The sequence below is a fragment of the Mustela nivalis genome, assembly GCF_964662115.1.
Source record: "Mustela nivalis genome assembly, chromosome: 8".
Taxonomy (NCBI): Eukaryota; Metazoa; Chordata; class Mammalia; order Carnivora; family Mustelidae; genus Mustela; species Mustela nivalis.
Window position 1 is genome coordinate 39,525,231 of NC_139027.1, and position 21,020 is coordinate 39,546,250.

At 41.2% G+C, this 21,020-nt stretch overlaps 2 protein-coding genes across 3 annotated transcripts in view; one reads left to right on the plus strand and one right to left on the minus strand.

The window, feature by feature from the left end:
• PTCD3 (pentatricopeptide repeat domain 3) overlaps positions 1 to 6,490 on the minus strand; it is a 31,805-nt gene extending 25,315 nt beyond the window's left edge. Inside the window, exons 1-3 of one of the 2 annotated variants that reach the window (XM_082743470.1) lie at positions 6,358 to 6,490; positions 4,369 to 4,421; positions 4,179 to 4,215 (exon numbers count right to left, since the gene is read on the minus strand). In XM_082743470.1, coding sequence (XP_082599596.1) covers positions 4,179 to 4,215; positions 4,369 to 4,421; positions 6,358 to 6,461 — 194 coding nt within the window. In that variant the 5' untranslated portion in view covers positions 6,462 to 6,490. Of the gene's footprint in view, positions 1 to 4,178; positions 4,216 to 4,368; positions 4,440 to 6,357 lie in introns of both variants that reach the window. The other variant, XM_082743469.1, reaches the window with a different exon arrangement.
• A 33-nt stretch (positions 6,491 to 6,523) lies between these two features.
• Positions 6,524 to 21,020, plus strand: part of POLR1A (RNA polymerase I subunit A) — a 70,679-nt gene continuing 56,182 nt past the window's right edge. Inside the window, exons 1-7 of the mRNA XM_082743455.1 lie at positions 6,524 to 6,996; positions 9,258 to 9,462; positions 11,110 to 11,259; positions 13,493 to 13,600; positions 14,558 to 14,643; positions 14,752 to 14,855; positions 20,540 to 20,626. Of these exons, the coding sequence (XP_082599581.1) occupies positions 6,920 to 6,996; positions 9,258 to 9,462; positions 11,110 to 11,259; positions 13,493 to 13,600; positions 14,558 to 14,643; positions 14,752 to 14,855; positions 20,540 to 20,626 (817 nt within the window). The 5' untranslated portion in view covers positions 6,524 to 6,919. The remainder of the gene's footprint in view (positions 6,997 to 9,257; positions 9,463 to 11,109; positions 11,260 to 13,492; positions 13,601 to 14,557; positions 14,644 to 14,751; positions 14,856 to 20,539; positions 20,627 to 21,020) is intronic.

The window sequence follows — 21,020 nt, forward strand, 5'->3', positions numbered from 1 at the left end:
CTCACTAGTTCTCATTTTAAAAGAGTAATTTTAAAAAGCAACCTCAATGGATACATTATCCCTAAAAAACAAATGAGAACATTACAGGTTATGGGGTCATCTTGTGCCCCTCCCCCCACTCCACTGAGTTTGGTATTTGTTTAATTCTCTACACCCTGCCCTACCGACTGAGTTAACCAGGCGTTGCAAGTTTGGTTTTTGTATTTCCAGAACTTTTCAGGTACTTTCTCTCTCTCTCTCTCACAGATACACAGAGCCGTAAAAAACACAGTCATTCTGAATATTTACTTACATAAATCTGTACTATCCATGTTACTACATATAATCTAGTTAATTCCTTTAAATGATAACCACTTCTCATTATCCACCTATCTACTTATCTCTGGGCATTCAGACGGTCTCAGCTTGTTATTACTCCCAAGTTATAAAAAGTAAGTACCTGGATTTATGTAAGTGCTCCCCCAGAATAGCTAATCAATAAAGTATACACATTTTAAATTGACTCTGTAAACTTTTCTCCAAAGTATTATTCCAACTGAGTGCCTGATCAACAATGTATCTGGGCATCCATTTCTCCACATCTCTGTCCCAATCTAATATATATTTTAGAAAAAAAATTTTTTAAAGATTTTATTTATTTATTTGACAGAGATCACAAGTAGTAAGAGAGGCAGGCAGAGAGAGGGGAAGGGTAGCAGGCTCCCCGCTGAGCAGAGAGCCCGATGCGGGGCTCAATCCCAGGACCCTGGGATCATGACCTGAGCTGAATGCAGAGGCTTTAACTCACTGAGCCACCCAGGTGCCCCCCAATCTAATATATATTTTTTAAACGTGGGGCTTGAAATCATGACCCTAAGATGAAGAGTCAGATGTTTAACCAGCTAAGCCACCCAGGTGCCCCTCTAATAAATTTTAGTATCTATTTCTTTTAGGACCCAGTTACCAATGCACTGATCATAAATGGTCTCCCTGTCATCCCTAAAATGACTATACAATTTAGACTGACGTGTTCACAACACTGCCTTTATTTATTTTTTAAAAGATTTTATTTATTGGAGAGAGAGAGAGTGAAAGAGAGCATGGGAGAGGAGAAGGTCAGAGGGAGAAGCAGACTCCCTGTGGAGCTGGGAGCCCAATGTGGGACTCGATCCAGGGACTCCGGGATCATGACCTGAGCTGAAGGCAGTCACTTAACTAACTGAGCCACCCAGGTGCCCACAATACTGCCTTTATCACACCACATTCACCTATGAAAACTCACAATGACCCTGTATAATTTGTTGACGTCTTCTATGTTACCTGAGTAACCTGGGAAATCACACCCTTAAAAGGTAATATCTAAAATAAGGCAGCAAGAATTTATAGTCCTTATGGTTCTCCCAGATCTAAAACCCTAAATTCCTGAGCACAGAAATCATCACTTTCTCTTTAAGGAAACATAGTATTTTTTACTCTATAGGTCACAGGGACTCTGTTGAATGTTATGCCAGTATAACATAAAAGTAGCCACAGACAACGTTAGCAAATGAGGCTACACTCCAAAACAGTTTTAGTTGACACTGAAATTTGAAATTCATGTAATTTTCACATGGTCATGAAAGTCTTTTCGTTTTTTCCAGGGAGCCTGGGAGGCTTAACTGCCTTCAGCTCAGTTCATGATTCTGGAATCCCGGGATTGCACCCGACATTGGTCTCTGCTCAGCAGGGAGTCTGCTTCTCCCTCTGACCCTCCCTGCTCATGCTCTCTCTTGCTCTCTTTCTAATAAACAAAAAAAAAGTCTTTTCACTTTTTTCAAGTGTAAAAAAATGTAAAAACCATTCTTGGTTCCTGGGCTATAAATAATTGGGCCTCAGTTTACTGGCCAATACTCTCTATCAGATACCTTATTTCCCTTGTTCTGAAAGACCACTTTTGGCCTCTTCCTACCAGCAAATATGTCACGGTCATGTCCCATTCTACCTTACTGCTTCATGTATCTGTAGGTCTCATACTTTAGGCTCACAAGAATTACCTACAGGGATATGCATTTTATTTATTTATTTTTTAAAGATTTTATTTATTTATTTGACAGAGAACGATCACAAGTAGGCAGAGAGGCAGGCAGAGAGAGAGAGGAGGAAGCAGGCTCCCTGCTGAGCAGAGCCCCATGTGGGGCTTGATCCCAGGACCCTGAGATCATGACCTGAGTCGAAGGCAGCGGCTTAACCCACTGAGCCACCCAGGTGCCCCAGGGGTATGCATTTTAAACAAAATTCCCTGGTGATTCTTTTTTTAAAGATTTTATTTATTTATTTGACACAGGAGAGAGAGAGAGAGAGAGAGAGCGCGCGCGCTCGAAGCAGAGGGAGAGGAAGAAGCAGGCTCCCCAGTGAGCAATGAGCCGGATACAGGACTTGATCCTACCACCCTGGGATCATGATCTGAGCTGAAGGTAGATGCTTAACCAACTGAGCCACTCAGGTGTCCTTCCTGGTGATTCTGATTCCAATAAAATAATCTTACTCTTTTAAGGCACAGGTATATGTCTACATATTCAATATAACTCCCCTTGATTAAAGTAATATAATCATTACTAATTTTATCATATCTTGAGTACCTACAGCCACATGTGTAAGATTAGTACTTACATAAATTTAAGATGTAAGATTTAAAGTATGCACGTGAGGGGTGCCTGGGTGGCTCAGTGGGTTAAAGCCTCTGCTTTCACATCCTCCCAGTTTTCCCTTTTGTTTTCTCTGTAGTACCTTCCTCAGGGACAGAGGCACAGTGGGTTGGTAACGTGCTTTAGACATGAATGCCACAAGAAAGTGCCTCATTCATAGATATAAATCAATTCTCCCAAACTAAATGAATACAGCTAATCCTTGAACAAGGGGTGCCAACCAACTCTCATGTCCCCTGAAGAGTCAAAAACCCATGTATAATTTTTGACTCTTCCCAAACTTAATAGCCTATTGACTGAAGGCTTTCTGATAACATGAACAATTGATTAATGCACACTTCATGAACAATTGACTGATGCATACTTTGTATACTAAGTGCATTACACAAGGTATGCCTTTCCCCCTCCCGAGATTTTTTTTATTTATTTGAGAGAAAGACAGTGAGAGAGAACATGAGAGAGGAGAAGCAGACTCCCCATGGAGCTGGGAGCCAGATATGGGACTCGACCCCAGGATCATGACCTGAGCTGAAGGCAGTTGCTTAATCAACTGAGCCACCTAGGTGCCCTACACAGTGTATTCTTATAACAAAGTTAGGCAGAAAAAAATTTTTTAAGACAACCGTAAGAATATTATACCGTACTTATGGAAAACCATAATGGACCCACACAGTTCAAATCCCTGTTATTCAAGGATCAACTGTGACTTATATAAAAAAATTATATCCCAGAACTTTAAAAAGAGTGCTCCTTTGAGAGCTGACTATGTGGAAGGTGCTATTCAAATGCTCCTTTATTCCTTTAGGCCTGGTGCAATCATTATCCACATTTTACTATGGGACAGACAGATTAAGTAAACAGTCTCTGAATAGAGGGATTGTTGGTAATTTTATTTCCTTCTTGCACTTAGCCCACCCACCCACAACAGTCAATGACTTCTATAACTTAAAAAGGTTTTTTCTTTTTTTAAATAGACTTGAGTCTTCAAGTCCTACTTGGAGAAGACCTGGCTTTTTAGGGTCATAAAACGCATTCAAAATCATTACTATAAGAATTCTATAGGAAAAAGATTCAGTTCTCACATATTCAACAAATGCTGAATAAGGCAATTTATTCAAAGGTCTACCTAGTTAGCTTAAAAAAGGCTAAACTCTGTCCACACTATTTTATTTTACTTCATTAAAGACTGTAAAGACAGAACTTCTGTCTGGTCTGCCAACCTTCTAAGAACTTTCTTAAATGGAAAAAAAAAGTTATTCTAATAATGATGTTCACAATTAACCATTACTTAACATTAACCCAAACTTAGTTCAGAAGATCTCTTAACCCTTATGTAAATCTCAGGCCCCATTCACTCACTACTCTCCACCTTCTTCTTTATGTTCTTTTCAACTCCCAAGTTTTTCTCCCACACTGTTTTGTCCCGAGGAATGCTCTCGATCGTTCTTCATGTCATTGGTTCCTTACCTACAAATGTTTTGCCCTCAATCACTTGAATGAACATAGAATACTCACCAAGTTTTCTTTCTTGGAATGACCACTTCTTCAATCCCTTAATTTAAAAATAAACAAAAGTAAATGAGTTTCCCAATAATCCCTTAATTTAAAAATAAACAAAAGTAAATGAGTTTCCCAATACTACTATTACAAATAAGTGCAATGTGTTAACACAAAAATGAAATCATTTCAATATATTTTTACGTACCTGTTACATTAGCTCCTTCAACCTTTGGGACAGTTGCACTTCCAGAATAAAATCTGCAAGAAATAAAATCCCTGAAGTGTACTCATTAATGAAGTTTCCATCTCACCTTCACCTATGTGCATTTGAACCAAATTTCCCAATTGTCATGGATCAAAATAACTGAATGATTCATGTCAGTGTACACTGAGAAGACATGGCCTGACGGCAAGTTCAAAACCATTACAAAACAGATACAAGGTAAGGACACAATATGGTCAATATTTTTTAGTCAGACAATCTCGGTAAATAAAATCAGGGAAAAATGTCAATATCACTTGAACCACTTGAAGAAGCAGATTTGAAACATAAGGGACTTTCAACTTTGTTAATCTTGACTGAGGTCAAGAGGGATAATTTAATGAGCTCCTGATTTTATATGAGTAACACCCTAATGATGATAAGCAATTATGATAAATTATTAAGCTAAGATCATCAGACTTTCATCCCACATCACTCAACAATCAGTAATTTGCCAAATAAGTATGTGCTAATTTAAACTTGAAACTGATATTTTTATCCAAAATACAGAGTCACTGACCCATGACTGAGTTTTAAAATGTTCTGATAACACTAAGAAATACAATCAAAATAGCACATAGTCATGTGCATTATTATTTTACCTATTCCCTTCCTACACACCATTGGTACCATTGCTAAAACTGCCAGAACGTGATTAGATATAAAATTCACTTCCTCTATTGGCATCTGGTCTCAGGCATCATTTTAAAACGATAGTTTACTGCTAAGGATCAACTTTAGAGAGGGAATCAACTCTTTCAAATCACGCTATTTGTCTCTCCTGACATTAGGATATGACCACTGCTGTCTTGTGGATAAATGCAGTGGGAGAGATGCTTGCTGTGTAGGGCAAAGGAAATGAGTAGAAAAATGTCAACAATGGCACTACCAGGAAAAGGACCAGGATAGACAGCAGCATTAAGGCTTCTAGAGTATCAGGTGAAGCACTTTCTCCTTTTTTGATAAGTTGCATGTAAGTATCGCATATAAGACTATACCTCAAACTACACAGCTCACTTACTCCTCACCATTTTTTGGACAATTATTATAAGCTGCAGTCTACAAAAAAGAAAATCTATTAACCAACTAAAAAATTGGCAAACGTCGAATCCAAAATTGGGGTTTTCCCAACTTTTATTTTTTTTCTTAAATATTTTTATTTATTTATTTGACAGAGAGAGATCACAAGTAGGCAGAGGCAGGCAGAGAGAGGAAAGGAAGCAGTCTCCCCCCTGAGCAGAGAGCCCGATGTGGGGCTCCATTCCAGGACCCCGGGATCATGACCTGAGCCGAAGGCAGAGGCTTTAACCCAATGAGCCACCCAGGCACCCCCCAACTTTTCATTACAAACTACTGACACTACTTCCACACCACCACTGTTTGTAATTAGTGAAAAAATTAAGTAATACATACTCTCAGGTGTGACAATCACAGCAATCCAAAGGCTGTGCTCCAATCATTTACACTTCCTTGTTTTTGTTAAGACCTGGATAATTTCTTTGGCCCACCATCCCGAAAATATCCAGCACACACTGGCCCTCATAAACTGCCCTTAATTTGGGAAAATCTTCAGAGTTCCCCGTTTGATAAAGATGAGTAAAGATGCATACTTTTCTATTTTTAAAAACTTGGGACGGGGTTGCTAGCAGCCACATCCACTAAAACTTAAGTTCCACGAGAGCAGGATCCCATATTGCCGACAGTTCTTAATTCTAGGATTAACCAGCCACCCAGTAAGTGATGTCCTAACAAACGAGTTTCAAGCCCTTTTCCCAGGATTCCAGCTCCGCGTGTCGAGTTAAGCACGCGGCCGCGAAATTGCACATGCGCGTCTCACTCCATTGTACCTAGCTCCCCAGTTCTCGTCCTCCCCACACTACGGACGAGGTTGCCTAAGGGGTCTTTCTCTTGGGTTCTCCATGCGTGTCTTACCTACAATTAGGGGCCTGTCCACACGGACCTGCCCGCTGACCCGTGAAGGTCAGACAAACCTTGCAGCGGAAGCGCAGCCACCGCCTCGCCGCGGCCGCCGCCATCTTTGGCTTCTTCGCGTTGCATGCTGGGAAAGCGTGACCTGGACCTTCAGGATCACCAAGAGGGGGCGGGGAATAGTTCGGCTATTGGCTGAGACAGAACAAGACAAAAGCGGTCAAGAATTAGAAGGTTAAAAAAGCTCATGGTTTGAAAGACTTTGTTACGGAAGTTAAAGACTCAAAACACCCCGTCTGCCTCGAAGAAATTTTCCGGAACTATTATTTCAGCGGTTTATATGTCTTCGATATTTTCAAGATAAGAGGGAGATCGAAAGTCGTCAAATTACTTCCCCCCCTACAGTGAAAGTGGTCTCGTCCACGTAAATCTCAAACCAGCGAGCTTTTCTCGCGCGCAAGCGCATTTTAAATCACATGGTGGCTGCGGACTTCAAGCTGAGTTAAGTTGCCGGTGTTGATTGGAATCTCTTTCTGGGTGTCAGAACTCGAAAATTACCTGGAAGATGTTGGGCTCAAAGAACATGCCCTGGCGGAGGCTGCAGGGCATTTCCTTCGGGATGTATTCGGCGGAAGAACTCAAGTAAGGAGTTGGTGGGAAGCATGCCGAGCCTGCATGTTGCGGTCGGCACTGTAAACTACAGTTCCCAAAAGGTCTTGCGCTCAGTTTATCCTCTGAGTTAGTGGTGGTCCGGCGCGTGGCCTTTTGGGATCCGTAGTTCCAGACACGTCTTGGTTTGGCGTGGACTGCCTAGAACCTCGGTGGTCTAGGTTAGAGTTTGCGCTGGCAACCAAGTTGCAACATTAGCGTCCATCAGTTTATTTGGTAATTAACCAGCGTCTGTGGAGTGGCTTCGTCCTTGAGGTGGTTCATTAAACACATAATCAAAATGGTTATCCTTCAAGACTCGTTGAAAGCGACAACTTCTCTTTGCTAGGACCCTTTATATTCTTTGCTTAGTTAGTAAATCAAGGGGGACTCTCTTAAATCCTCATTTTGATCACCGTAACGTTTGGCGGTCTTGACCACACCCTCGGAACTCTGTTTATTTGCGGGACCTTAACTGTTTGCAAGTTCTTTTATTTCTGTGACAAAAAGAGTGACATCTAATAGGTACAGCGTTTCTCTTCGTGGGGATGAAAATACTCTTACTACACTGGTGATAATTGTACAACTCTAGATAGGCTAAAAATCATTGTGCACTTGAAAAAGATGAATTGTGTAGTGAGTTATATCTCAACGAAGCTGTTAAATAATTTTTAAACCTTCAATGTGAAAAATAACAAAAGCCAAATCATAAACTAGGAAAAGTATTTGACACCGTTATAGTAAAAGATTAATGTCCTTATGTGTGAGGGGTACATGTAGTACAGTAACGAAAACATTGAGATTTCAATTCGAAATAAGTAAAGGACTAAAACAACTTGAAATAATTACAATAAAAAATTAAAGTGATAGTGGAGTAGTATTTTTCCACCTGAAATTTGGAAAGATTTTTTTTTTTTAAGTAGGCTCCATGCCCAATATGCGGCTTGAACTCAGGACCCTGAGATCAGGAGTCACCTGCCAGCTAGGAGCCCCTGGAAAGATTTTTAAGTGCTAAGAATCAGTGCTAATAAAGACAGGCAATCTACTATTAGCCCACTTTTTCTAGACTGCAAGGTTGCAGAATATATCAGGAATTTTAAAACATTTTGCACCCTTTAATTCAGGGATTCCACTCCACTGAGAAAATAATTATATTTTTAGGACATAGTCAGGTTTGAAGTATCCAGTGCAAAATCCTTATGCAGATAGGATTCATAAGCTCATTTAAAATAGAGTTTGGTTAAATGAATTCTTAATTGCCACATAATGAAAGATTTTATAATTCTTAAGAATTATGTTTCCAAAGAACTTTAGTGACATAAAAACACTCATTTACTGCTAAATGAAAATAGACAAATGCAATGCTAAAAGTACCAAATGATCCCAGTTATCTTTCTAAAAATATATCCATAGAGCTATGTCTATGAATGTTAAAAGTGTTTTTTTTTTTCTAGGTTGTGAGATTTGGATAACTGTCTTTATTTCCAAAGTAAAAAAAACAAAAACAAACAAACAAACAAAAAAACCCCACAAAAACTTAAAAAGCAAATTTGGCATGAATATACTTCGGTAGTTAGGTCCTATGGGAGCCCCCTTTAAACCAAACGTAAGATACTGTAATGAAGCTTTTAGTGAAACAGGTTACTCTTCTCAAAGTTTTGCATATTTGTGTTTAACGTCAGTTTACTATTTCTGCATGTAGGGATTATTGGGTTATTTTTTCTTTATTGAACTATGTGGGTTTTGAATTTAAGTATGGTCCATATCCTGCCTCTGTCCTCCCTGTGATCTTGGCTGTGTTACCTGGATTAAATCGCTTAACTGTTCTGACCCCAGTATCCTCCTCAGAAAAATGCATATAGTGATGGCCTCTTGGAGGGTTGAAGTCAGACTAAATGCTGCTTATAAAGCATGTAACCTATGTAGGTGCTTGACTATAAATAGTCTCCATTGTATTCAGTGCAAGATTTGCACTAAACCTGTATTTAAATATTTTACCACTCGTATCTGTTAAGCACGTATTATTCCAGCAGCTATTGTATGCAGACTCTGCTAAGTGTTGAGCTGCAGGGGTGAGCAAGTCATACACAGATGCTAAAGGCTCAATTGTCAGCATGTCTGAGGAAACTAACATGAAATCATCATTTAACTCCGAAGCACCTGAGAAGAAACATCTGAGAATTGTGCACCTGAGAAGAAACATCCGAGAATTAGGGTAACCTAGTTTCCCCTTGATTTTTCTTTCATCTCCTTAGGAAATTAAGTGTTAAGTCCATTACGAACCCTCGTTACCTGGACAGCCTGGGGAACCCATCGGTGAATGGCCTGTACGATTTAGCTTTGGGCCCTGCAGATTCCAAAGAGGTGTGCTCCACCTGCGTACAGGACTTCAACAACTGCTCTGGCCACCTGGGCCACATTGACCTTCCACTCACGGTGTACAACCCTCTCCTCTTCGATGTACGTTCTGGCCTGGGCTATCTGTACGTGTGGGATCTTGGGGCTGCTGGTGGGTTTTGTGAGTGCCACCCCTGGCCTCGCTACAGTTGTCCAAGGAAGTTAGCTCTAGGCACGGAGTTAAAGTGCTCTCTACTGTGAGCTTTAAAATCTTGAGCAGGGGCACCTGGGTGGCTCAGTCATTAAGTGTCTGCCATTGGTTCAGGTCATGATGCCAGGGTGCTGGGATCAAGCCCCACATCGGTCTCCCTGCTGGGCAGGGAGCCTGCTTTTCCCTCTCCCACTCCCGCTGCTTGTGTTCCCTCTCTCCGCTGTCTCACTCTGTGTCCAATAAATAAATGAAATCTTTAAAATAAAATAAGATCTGGAGGAGCCAAATCCAATAAATTCAACTTGGCCTATAGACCTAACTGAATGAATTTCCATTTGATTCCAGTTGAGAAGAGCCACAGCTTGGTTCTGTTCACATAGGAAAAAAGCACTGGAATTCATCTCCTACATCTTAGATTTCAGGGGCTTCATGCCCTTCAAAAATCTAGGCAAAGCCTTCCTGACAAGAGAAAGACCTTGGGAGTTCTTCAACCCTTCCCTGAGCTCTTCTGGTGCATTTGTAGGCTTTTCTCGGTTCCAAAAGGAGCAAAGCCCGAAAGGGCAGACAGTGAACTAAGAATGAGGGTCCTGTCTACAGTCTTATTTGTGTATTTTCAGCTTTTTTTGTCACTTAACCTAGCCTCCATGATGACGGTGTTTGTGATATTTATCTGTTAACCATGTTGAGAAAAGAATTGTCTTAAACACGGTGTTTAGTTACATACCAAATATTTAACCAAACTTGAGTTGGGGCTAGAACTCACAATCCCCAGATCAAGAGTAGCTTGCTCTACCAACTGAGCCAGCCAGGTGCCCCTTAATTATTAAATATTTTGTTTTATTTTTTTTATTTTATATTTTTAAAAGATTTTATTTATTTATTTGACAGAGAGAGAGATCACAAGTAGACAGAGAGGCAGGCAGAGAGGCTGCCTACTGAGCAGAGAGCCCAATGCGGGGCTCGATCCCAGGACCCCGAGATCATGATCTGAGCTGAAGGCAGGGGCTTAACCCACTGAGCCACCCAGGTGCCACTATTAAATATTTTAAATGAAATATTTAAATACTAAAATTAGTATCTGGTACTTAGTTAAATAAAATGAAAGTAGCTCCCTGCCTCAGACCCAGAGTAAATTTCAACTTTTAAAGGGTTAAAATGAAACAATAAGAAGAAATACACAGGAATATTTATCTAGTTCGTAGAGTCACAGAGACCTTTCCAGGTGTATCAGGGAAAATGGAATTTTTTTTTTTTTTTAAGATTTTATTATTTAGAGAGTGTGTGCCCGCATGTGAGCCAAGAGAGGGGAAGAGAATCTTGAGCAGGCTCCCCGCTGAGCATAGAGGCCTACATGGGGCTGGATCCCATGACCCTGAGATCATGACCTGAGCCAAAATCAAGTGTTGGACCCTTAACTGATGAGCTACCCAGGTACCCTGGAAGTGGAATTCTCAAAGGAATAAACTGGCTACATAAAAACAAAAATCTTAAATACATTGAAAATTACCTTGATTATTCTGTCTCTTTCTAATGATCTTGCTTTTTTCCCCTCTCTTCAGAAACTCTACCTGCTGCTCCGAGGCTCCTGTTTAAACTGTCACATGCTGACCTGCCCCCGTGCTGTGATTCACCTCTTAGTGTGCCAGCTGCGAGTTCTGGAAGTGGGTGCCCTACAGGCAGTCTATGAGCTTGAGAGAATTCTGAACAGGGTAGGTGGATGCTGATTAGCATGGAAACCAGAATGCTTGATCTTTATGTCTTACAACTATGTACCAATAGCTCAGTATGAAAACACGAAGCCGTAAGAGAAATTAAAGAAATGTTAACAAAAACAACACTGAAATACCATTTTACCTATCATTGAGTTTTTTTTTTTTCTGGATGTAGGAGCCAGTGGAGGCTTATGCATTGCTTTGGTTTGTTACATTTCTTTGGTCTTTTTTAATGCAGAAAATTGTTTTTCATGGTACTGACTTTTTTGAAGACTCAAAGCCAATTGTCTTGTAGGTCTTCTCACTTCTTCAGGATTTGTCTGACTATTCCCTCACTAGATTCATGTTTTGGTAAGAATGTAGCCTATACCATGTGAGCTATACTGTATGGTGTCATTTCAGGAGGCCCAGGCTGCCAGCTGGTTTTATTATTGGTAATGCTAAGAGTGTGGTTACGTGGATAAGATGGGGACCACCAAATCTATCACAGAGACATTTTTCTCTTTGCAATACAAAATTCCTTCAGATTTTCTGGTGCTAGTGTTAAGTGTCTTATGTAAAATTCATTTTCTGTTTGTAGATCAAAATAGGAGTGATTTTTGTGTATTGATTTTTGTCCAAAACAACATAGCAAGCATATCATTAATTCTAATGCTTTACCTATGGATTCTTTTTGATTTTCAACACCATTTTATCATCTGTGACTAATAGCAGTTTTGTTTCTTTCCAATCCTTACATGTTCTGTTTCTTTTTCATACCTTATTTTGGTGGCTAAAATCTATAGTATTCTGTTGAAGAGATAGTGGGCATCCTTGTCTTATTTCTTGTCACAAGGGGAACCTTTCACCTTTCCTTTCAATATCCCTTTCCTGAGTAATTTAGTATTATAAAAGACATTAGGTGGACACAGCCAATAGGATTCTACACAGAGGTGTAGCCTTAGGTGGGTTGTCAGAGCCCAAGCAAGAGGAGAACATCCCTGCATGTGTGGGCAGCCCAGCATGAATGTCAGAGCTCACGTAAGATGAGGAAACTGTTCACTTAGGGATAAGAGCTCAGCATAGCGGGTGGGTGCCCAAGTCGAGTGAGAGGGAGCCATGCATGGGAGAGGTAGCAGTGATGGGAGAGAGGTTACATACAGGGAGGGGACTGATCCAATAAGTCTTATTTGTAAGGAGAGGCAAGCCAGATTTCACACTATTAGAGAAGGGAATTATAAAAACGTGGAAGAAAAAAGATCCAGAATTAATTCTATGGTGTTGGACTGGAATTAGAAGTTTGGTACATACACATAAGCATATGTGGTTCCCGGGGAACAGAGCCAAAAAATGAGCTCAAAGTCAAATTTGCCCAAGGGGAGGAGAGAGAGAGAGAGAGAGAGATCGATCTTCTTAAAGCTTTACTCAAAATTTTATTTTTCTAGGTATTTTTCTAGTCCATTTCATGGAGACTTTCAGATTTGTTGACATAAGATTCATGATGCTTACTACCTTAACATTTTTTTTTTATAAAGTATACACAGAAGCACATTAATCCTATAGTCTAGGAAATAGTTACAAAGTAACCATCACCCATATAGTCACCTTCATTGTCAAGATAGTGTCCAAATCCCAAGAAACCCCGTCTCTTTCCCCTGTCCTTGTGTATTTATTTTTGACCAATGTTTTGGGTTTTTTAATCATTACTTAGGAATACTTAGTTCTCAGTGGGAGTAACGTGAGGCCTAGGATGATACTGCCGTCCTCCAGAGAGGATCAGAAGTCTGGCAGTGCCTTCTGCGGGGGAGCATAACTACACTGTGGGCCACCCTGGAGCCCCGCCGTGCCACAGCCCTGCATCAGAGCAACCATGACCCCCATGGGGTTTGACCTCCTAGCTTGTTGGCTCCCCTTCAATTCCATCTGCCTGTTCCTCACTGTCCTGTCAGCTCTTCGGAGCTTTAAAGTATTTTTTAGTATTGCAGCTTATCTTGGTTCTTGACAGTTTTAGGTTTGGTCTGAATAACTTTGCTCACCATTGGCAGAAGCAAGATATTTTTGATAAATATATATATATATATATTTTTAACAGCAGTGTTGCTTCACTATTTTAAAAATGCAGCCCACTGTGAAGTTTCCTTCTCTTCCCTTGAACTAAACCCTCCCACCCTGGGAGAGTCTGGCCCCTGTGGTGCTAGCAATCGTACGCTTGCCTTACTCCAGTAGTATTGTTTTTCTCTTTGTTTCTCAGTTTCTAGAAGAAAATGCTGATCCTACTGCCTTCGAAATTCAGGAAGAGTTGGAACAGTACACGGCCAAAATCGTACAGAACAATATGTTGGGATCCCATGGTGCTCATGTGAGTTATCCTGTCTCTCTCTTTTTCTCTAACACTTGGTTTTTAGCACAATTATCACAGATCCTTGTACGTTGTCATTTGTGTGTGCCCTCAGCTGCCCCAAGGCAGACCTGGGTTCTGCCTCTTAAAGGCCTGTGACTTCATAAATTACCTGCTGTCCCTGAGCCTCTGTGTCCTCTGCTTTAACACACCTGCAGGTCTGATGAGAGGATTCAATGAAGTCAGGTGGTGTAGGTCCGGTGTCCAGCAAGGTTATGGTGGACACTAAGAGTGGTGTCCGCGTCCTTTTCTTCTTTTTCCTCCCCTGTAAACCATTGCCACCTCCTCACCTCCCCCGCCCCCGCAGCACATGTGTAAGTGTTTGTTCAGTGGATGAACAAATGGCATACTCATCAGCCTGTACTCCTCTTTTAGGTACCGTCTTAAAGTCAATTCACCTTATGCCCAAGTTCCACACCCAAGATTCTGATTTCATTGGTCTGGGGTAGAGTCCAGTGGAAGTTACAGAATCTCCCAGGAAGGTTTCCTTTGCAGCGAGGCTCAGACCCATTTGTGTAGCTTAAATGTGGATGTGCCTTTGTTAGGAGCTTGAGGGCCATCCAAGGGAGGCAGCAGGGAGGGTATGCTAGCTGCATACAGAGAAGTTTGTTTTAAATTAACTAGCATTTCTAGAGGACTTCACTGTATTCCAAGTCCCCCCACTGCATTCATGAACTCTTAGGAGGAGCTTCATGAGGTAGTTAATCTCATTCTCACATTACGGTTGAGGAAAGTTAAGGCTCAAAGAAGTCACTCGGTAATTGGCAGAGTTTGGCTGTATGGGGGTCTGTGGGGAGTGTTGTTTAAGAAAGAGGATGGCTTTCTTTGTCTTTTTTTAAAAAGGTAAAAACTGTAAAGTGAATGTGTACCCCAGGGTTCTTCAGATTGTACCGCAAGTTCTTTGCCCTTTTTCAACAGGTGAAAAATGTTTGTGAGAGCAGGAGCAAACTCATTGCTTACTTCTGGAAGGCACATATGACTGCTAAGCGGTGTCCCCACTGCAAGTGAGTGGCCGGGCTCTTACCTTTCCCTTTTCCCAGAAGCCTCTGGCCAGTTACTCGATGTCTTGTTGAGGTTTTTCTCTCCTGAGTCACAATTGTTCTCACATACAGGACCGGGCGGTCAGTTGTCCGAAAGGAGCACAACAGCAAGCTGACAGTCACATACCCAGCCATGGTGCACAAGAAGGCTGGCCAGAAGGACACAGAGTCCCTGGGTAAGCAGGCTGGGCCCTGGGAGGTCCGTGACCAACAGATGTGTTTGGAATCTGGGGAATACCTGGTTTTTATCATATTTCTCACCTTTGTGTTTGTGGTGGGCCAGCAGTGGGGCGGGCTCCAAGCCTCAGATGGTTGGAGAGGACCCTAGTGAGTGCCAGCCCTGGCCTGTCATATAGAACTGACAGGCTGAGCTACATTATGAGGCAGTGACCCATGAGTTGAATAAAGTGCGTCTTCCTCAGGTAGTCATCTTTCTAGAAGATTCTTGAGGAAGAGGTTAAGAAATCTACTTGGTAAATACTTAGAACCATTTTATTGTCAAATAAGTGTGGGCTTATTTTGAAGCAAAATGTAAAATGCAGGTGAGTTTTAAAGGAAAACTGAGTATACAAAGAATGTCAGTGCCTCCCACAGGCTGCTCCTTGCCGTCCACTCAGATCCCTGGAGTAGAGTTCAGCTCTGCTCTACCAATAGGGTTCTTGGGAAAAAATTTGAGAGACTTAGTACTTTTATTTTTAAATTTTTTATTTATTTAAAAAATTTTTTTATTTGACACACAGTGTTACATTAGTTTCAGGTGTAAGATACAGTGCTTTGATAAGTTTATACACTGTGTGCTGTGCTCACCACAGTATAGCTACCATCTATTACCATACAACACTATCACAGTATCCTCAACCATATTCCTATTTTAGTTTTTATATTAAAAATATTATATTTTTATATTATATTTTATATAATATTTTTATATTTTTTTATTCCTGTGACTTACTCATTCCATGGCTAGAAGCCTGTATCTCCTTCACCCATTTTGCTCAATCCCCACTTCTTCTCTCCTCCGGCAACCATCAGTTTATTCTCTGTATTTATAGTTTATAGTTCTGATTATACTTTTTGTTTGTTCTTTTTTTTTTTTTGGTTCCACTTATGAAGGGCATCATATGGTATTTGTCTTTTTCAGTTTGACTTATTTCACTATGCATCGTGGTGCATCCATAGTATTGCAAGTGGCTTGATCTCATCCCTTTTATGGCCGCATAATATTCTGTTGTATATATATTCACCGTATCTCCCTTACCCGTTCATCTGTTAATGGACACGTAGGTTGCTTTCCCATCTTGGCTATTATAAATAATGATGTAATAAACATAAGAGTGTGTGTATCTTTTCAAGTTAGTGTTTTCCTGTTCTTTGGCTAAATACCCAATAGTGGAATTACTGGGTTATATGGTATTTTTATTTTTAATTTTTTAAGGAACCTCCATGCTTTTTACCACAGTGACTATAATAAGCTACATTCCTGCCAACGGTGTACAAGGGGTTTTTCTCCTTCACATCCTTGCCAACACTTGTTATTTCTTGTCTTTTTGATTCTAGTCATCCTGACAGCCGTAAGGTGATATCTCATTGTGGTTTTGATTTGCATTCCCTTGATGATCTGTGATGTTAAGCGTCTTTTCATGTGTTTGTTAGCCATCTGTCTGTATGTCTTCTTTTTAAATTTTTGTAGCCATAGGGTTGTTTAAATATGGTTTTTGTTTTTTCTTGTGAAGTGGTGAAGATGAGGTTAGATAGTCCATATTAAGTATTGAGATCAGTGCCTGCTGCGTATAGTATGTGGTCCATAGATGTTAACTGTTAATTTTGTGTGATGCAGTCAGTGTGCTGGTGGGGGGGAGCATGACCTGGGACTGACCCCTCACTCTGCCATTAGTGGCTTAGAGAAGGTCACTGGAGTTTTGTTTTCAACTCCATCGAGTGGCGATATCCAAACTTCTTGCCCAGAGTTGGGAAGATTTCATGAGCGAAAGTCCATTGCATGTTGTTACTATTTTAGTATATGTGCTGCCGAAGCGAGCACTGCATGTTGTTACTAAACCTTATTCCAGAGCTCGAGAACATGGTCGAGGCAGGGAAATAAGATCTCTTCCTAGCAATGCATAAATCTTTTACATTGAGGACTCTGGCAAGGCTTGGAATAGATAACTATCTCAGTCCTTTTGGGCTGCCATAAAAAAAAAAATCACAGAATGAGTGACATCTAAACAATACGCGTTTATTTTTCACGGTTCTCGAAGCTAGGAAGACCAAGATTTTGGTGCTGGCAAGTCTGGTGTCCTGTGAAGGCCTGCTTCCTCACCATCAGCTGTCTTCTCCCTGTAGCTTCACATGGCAGAAAGGCGCAAGGGAGCTTTCGGGGTCATTTTATAAGGGCGCCAGTCCTGGTCACGAGTGTTCTGCTCTCATGATCTTATCACATCTCATAAGTCCCACTTCCAGTACCATCATTGGGGGGAGGGTAGGATTTTAACACATGAAACTTGAGGAGACACAGATGTTCAGACCTTTTATTTTTTATTTTTTTCACATAACTATGAAATACTTATTGAAAGCTTATTAAAGGTCTGGGTCAGACCTTTTATTTTAGACTAATTTGAGGCTTGCAGAAGAGTGGCGAAGATAGTACAGAGAGTTCCCACGCACACTCGTCACCACGGTATACATGTCCACCATGTTAAGAAAGTTAAGAAATTAGTACGCTACCATTAAATGAACTACAGGCTTTATTTGAATTTCTCTGGATTTTCCAGTGATGTCCTTTCTATGCTCTGGGATCTAATCCCGTTTTTAAAAAAGCCTGTTTAATTTTGTTTAATGGTTAACAGTCAGCCACAAAGGTGGAGTTTTCATACACTTACCTATAAATAGCCCATAAAACAATTTAAGGTTGGGAATTGCTGCCTTAGCCCTTAGTGTGCCTTGGAAAATGTTCATGATGGAGAGCAAAGATGGTCAGAATTCTAAAAGATAACTGTTTCTTTGGAGTAAATGTCTAGAAGTTAAGTAGCCTTCCAGTGCCTTTGCCAAATGTGTTCTTCTGAAGTAACCTTTCACTGTGGCTATGAGCGTATGACAGTGCCACCCAAAATTCTGCACATTAGGAATAAAGTGATGGTGGTCTCCAGTGGTTTCAGGATTGGGATTTTAGTATTTAGCAAACATTTACTTGGTGGGCACTCAGCCTTGTGCCAACAACGGTGCCTGTGACCAAGCAGAGTACCAGGGTGGAGACCACGCGGCCTCTGCTGTCAGAAGAGGCCACAGGTGACCCAGGTCAGTAACTCTAGGAAGCAGGTGATATGTTCTGAACAAGGGTCAGGCTGTGTTCCTGGCTAAAGGGAGCCAAGCATCGAGGCCTGTGCCTCTGCGGTTGGTGCAGGCCAGTGATCCCACAGGGAGCATCATAAGCTTGTGAGATTCTGCAGATACTTCAGAGGGCCCCTCAGGCCCCACGATGCGCATCAGCATTTTATAAATCTTTTTTAAAAAATTTTTATTTTTTAAAATTTTATTTATTTATGACAGATCACAAGTAGGCAGAGAGGCAGATGCAGAGAGGGGTGGAGGAAGCAGGCTCCCTGCTGAGCAGAGAACCCGATGCGGTGCTCCATCCCAGGACCCTGAGATCATGACCTGAGGCGAAGGCAGAGTCTCAACCCACTGAGACACCCAGGTGCCCCAGCATTTTAAAATGAGGATCCTCGCAGGCAAGACACTCCACTGTGATCCAGCCTTCCCCAAGTTCTCTGACCTCCCAATCAGCCCCTTTGTCACATAGCAGCTCATGAAGCTGAATGAAACCCACGTCAGCAGTGTTTCGAAAGCCTACCCAGGCAGTATCCATTTTCGCTGGTTGTACAAGTGTCTTTTTCAGGAGGGCGCCGTGCAGGCTTCCTCTGATTCTATAGCCCTGTGATTGAACAACCCTACTCTGCCTTCACAGTGAGGAAACCGCAGCAGTTTCATGTACTGGGAGCTACTGGGACAGGAGCTGGGGAGTATCGACAGATCTTCCTCAGCCCTTCAAACCTATTTGAGTAGGAGAGGAAATTCAGATTGCCATTTTCAGAAAAGCCCACAAATTGTTATGTTTAGCTTAATGGAATCTGTTTTCCCACCGAAGATACATAGCTTTCTAATGCTGTGGTTATCCCTGAAGGTCAGAGCCTCTCTTCATTGCTTACCCATACTTCCTTGAATTGCATTAACTGATTGAAATACTTTGCTTTTGTAGGAACCAAAATTTTAAATGTGTAGACTCTTTGACCTAGCTATTCCACTTTTGTGACTATTTTGAGAGTTAGACATACCCACATGACAGTATTATTTAAATAGCTTAAAATGGGAAATGACTTAACACCTATCAGTAGAGACTAGTTAAATTGGGGTATATCTTTTAATTATCCAAGTTTTGTATTTCCCTAAAATCTTGTGAGGACACATCCTTTGTAGATGGTAAACTTAATTGGAGAATGAGAGGTGGAATTCGAAGCTGGATTTTTTATAAGTGTAGAAAAAGGCAAAAGAGTGGAATTTGGGGTGCCTGGTGGCTCAGATGGTTAAGTGTCTGCCTTTGACTCAGGTCATGACCTCAGGGTCCTGGGGTCAAACCCCACATTGGGCTCCCTGCTCAGTGGGGAGTCTGCTTCTCCCTCTCCCTTTGCCTGCCTGCCTGCCCTGCTTGTGCTTTCTTCCTCTCTCTCTCAAATAAATAAGTAAAAAGAGTAGGGTTTGTAAGTATAAATTCTTGTACAATGTTTTGAATGGGTATATTTGAGCCAGTGACTTTGTTATCTGCTGTGTGTGAGACACTGTCAGGTACATAAAGTTGTGGGGTTTTTTTTTAATCATAGCGTAACTTTTTTTTTTTTTTAAAGATTTTATTTATCTATTTGACAGAGAGAAATCACAAGTAGATGGAGAGGCAGGCAGATAGAGAGAGAGAGAGAGGGAAGCAGGCTCCCCGCCGAGCAGAGAGCCCGATGTGGGACTCGATCCCAGGACCCTGAGATCATGACCTGAGCCAAAGGCAGCAGCTTAACCCACTGAGCCACCCAGGCGCCCCAATCATAGCGTAACTTACAACAGTAAGAAAATTGGGATCTTCCCTGTGTCCAGTTGTAAGAGTATGGTCAGCTCAGTAGGAAACATCCTCTTGGTGGAATATCATGCAGTCACTAAAAAATGTTACGTGACTACGTACAGAAATGCTCACAAGAGGACACTAAATGAGCAAAGCAGTGTACAGAATAAACCCACACTTAAGATTACAGCTATCTTAGGGGCGCCTGGGTGGCTCATTCAGTTAAGCATCACACTCTTGGTTTCAGCTCAGGTAGTGATCTCCCGGTCGTGACATCGAGCCTTGCAGCAGGCTCCACACTCAGCAGGGAGTCTGCTTGGAATTCTTTCTCTCACCCTCTCCGCCTCCTCCTCTCCTGTGCACGCATGCACTCTCACTCTCCCTAAAATAAATAAATCTTAAAAAAAAAAAAGAAAAAAGATTAAAAAACAATAATTGAAAAAGATTACAGTTACCTTAGATACCATAGAAACCAGAAGACTGGAACAAAGTATGTAGTAGTACTAATGGAATTGTGTGTGATTTATTTTTCTTCTGTTCTCTTGGTTTTATGCAATAGTTATACTCTTTCCATTACTTTAGAAATTAGGTTAAGGGGGAAAAAAATCTAGAGCTGAGAAGAAGCTGTCCTGGAGATTGATTTTTGTGGTCAAATTGCAGGCTTGGCAGGGCGGGGAGAAAGCATTGATAAATCCCATTACAGAAGGAGTGCCTGTTATTGATTTATTGTGCTTTGATCCCCCGTCCTGGTTCTAGGAATTGAGGAAGCTCAGATGGGAAAACGAGGGTACCTGACACCCACCAGCGCCCAAGAACATCTTACCGCCCTTTGGAAGAATGAAGGTGCTGTACCAACCTAAAAGAAATCGAAATGAGTCTCTGGGCTCTTTTATCCTGCCTTATTATTTCTGTGTTTTCAGAATTGTGATAATTATAGATTTCTACTGAATTCTGTTCATAGGTTTGGGGCTGGCTTCAGGTACATTGTCATCGACACATTCTAGAGTAGGCAAGAATATGAACTTCACGACTATTTAACTGAACCTGGTTATTAAATGACAGCTGTGGGTGGGCCTCGCTTAGTTTGACGTATTTCTAGAAGGTGTAGTGTGACTCGACTTTACTTTAAATGCCTGTTAATAACTTCTTCAGAAAAGGATTCTAAGGGAATTCCTCCTGTGATTCAAAAAATGAACTCTAACATGTCTTTTTTTTTTTTTTTAATTAGAATTTTCCC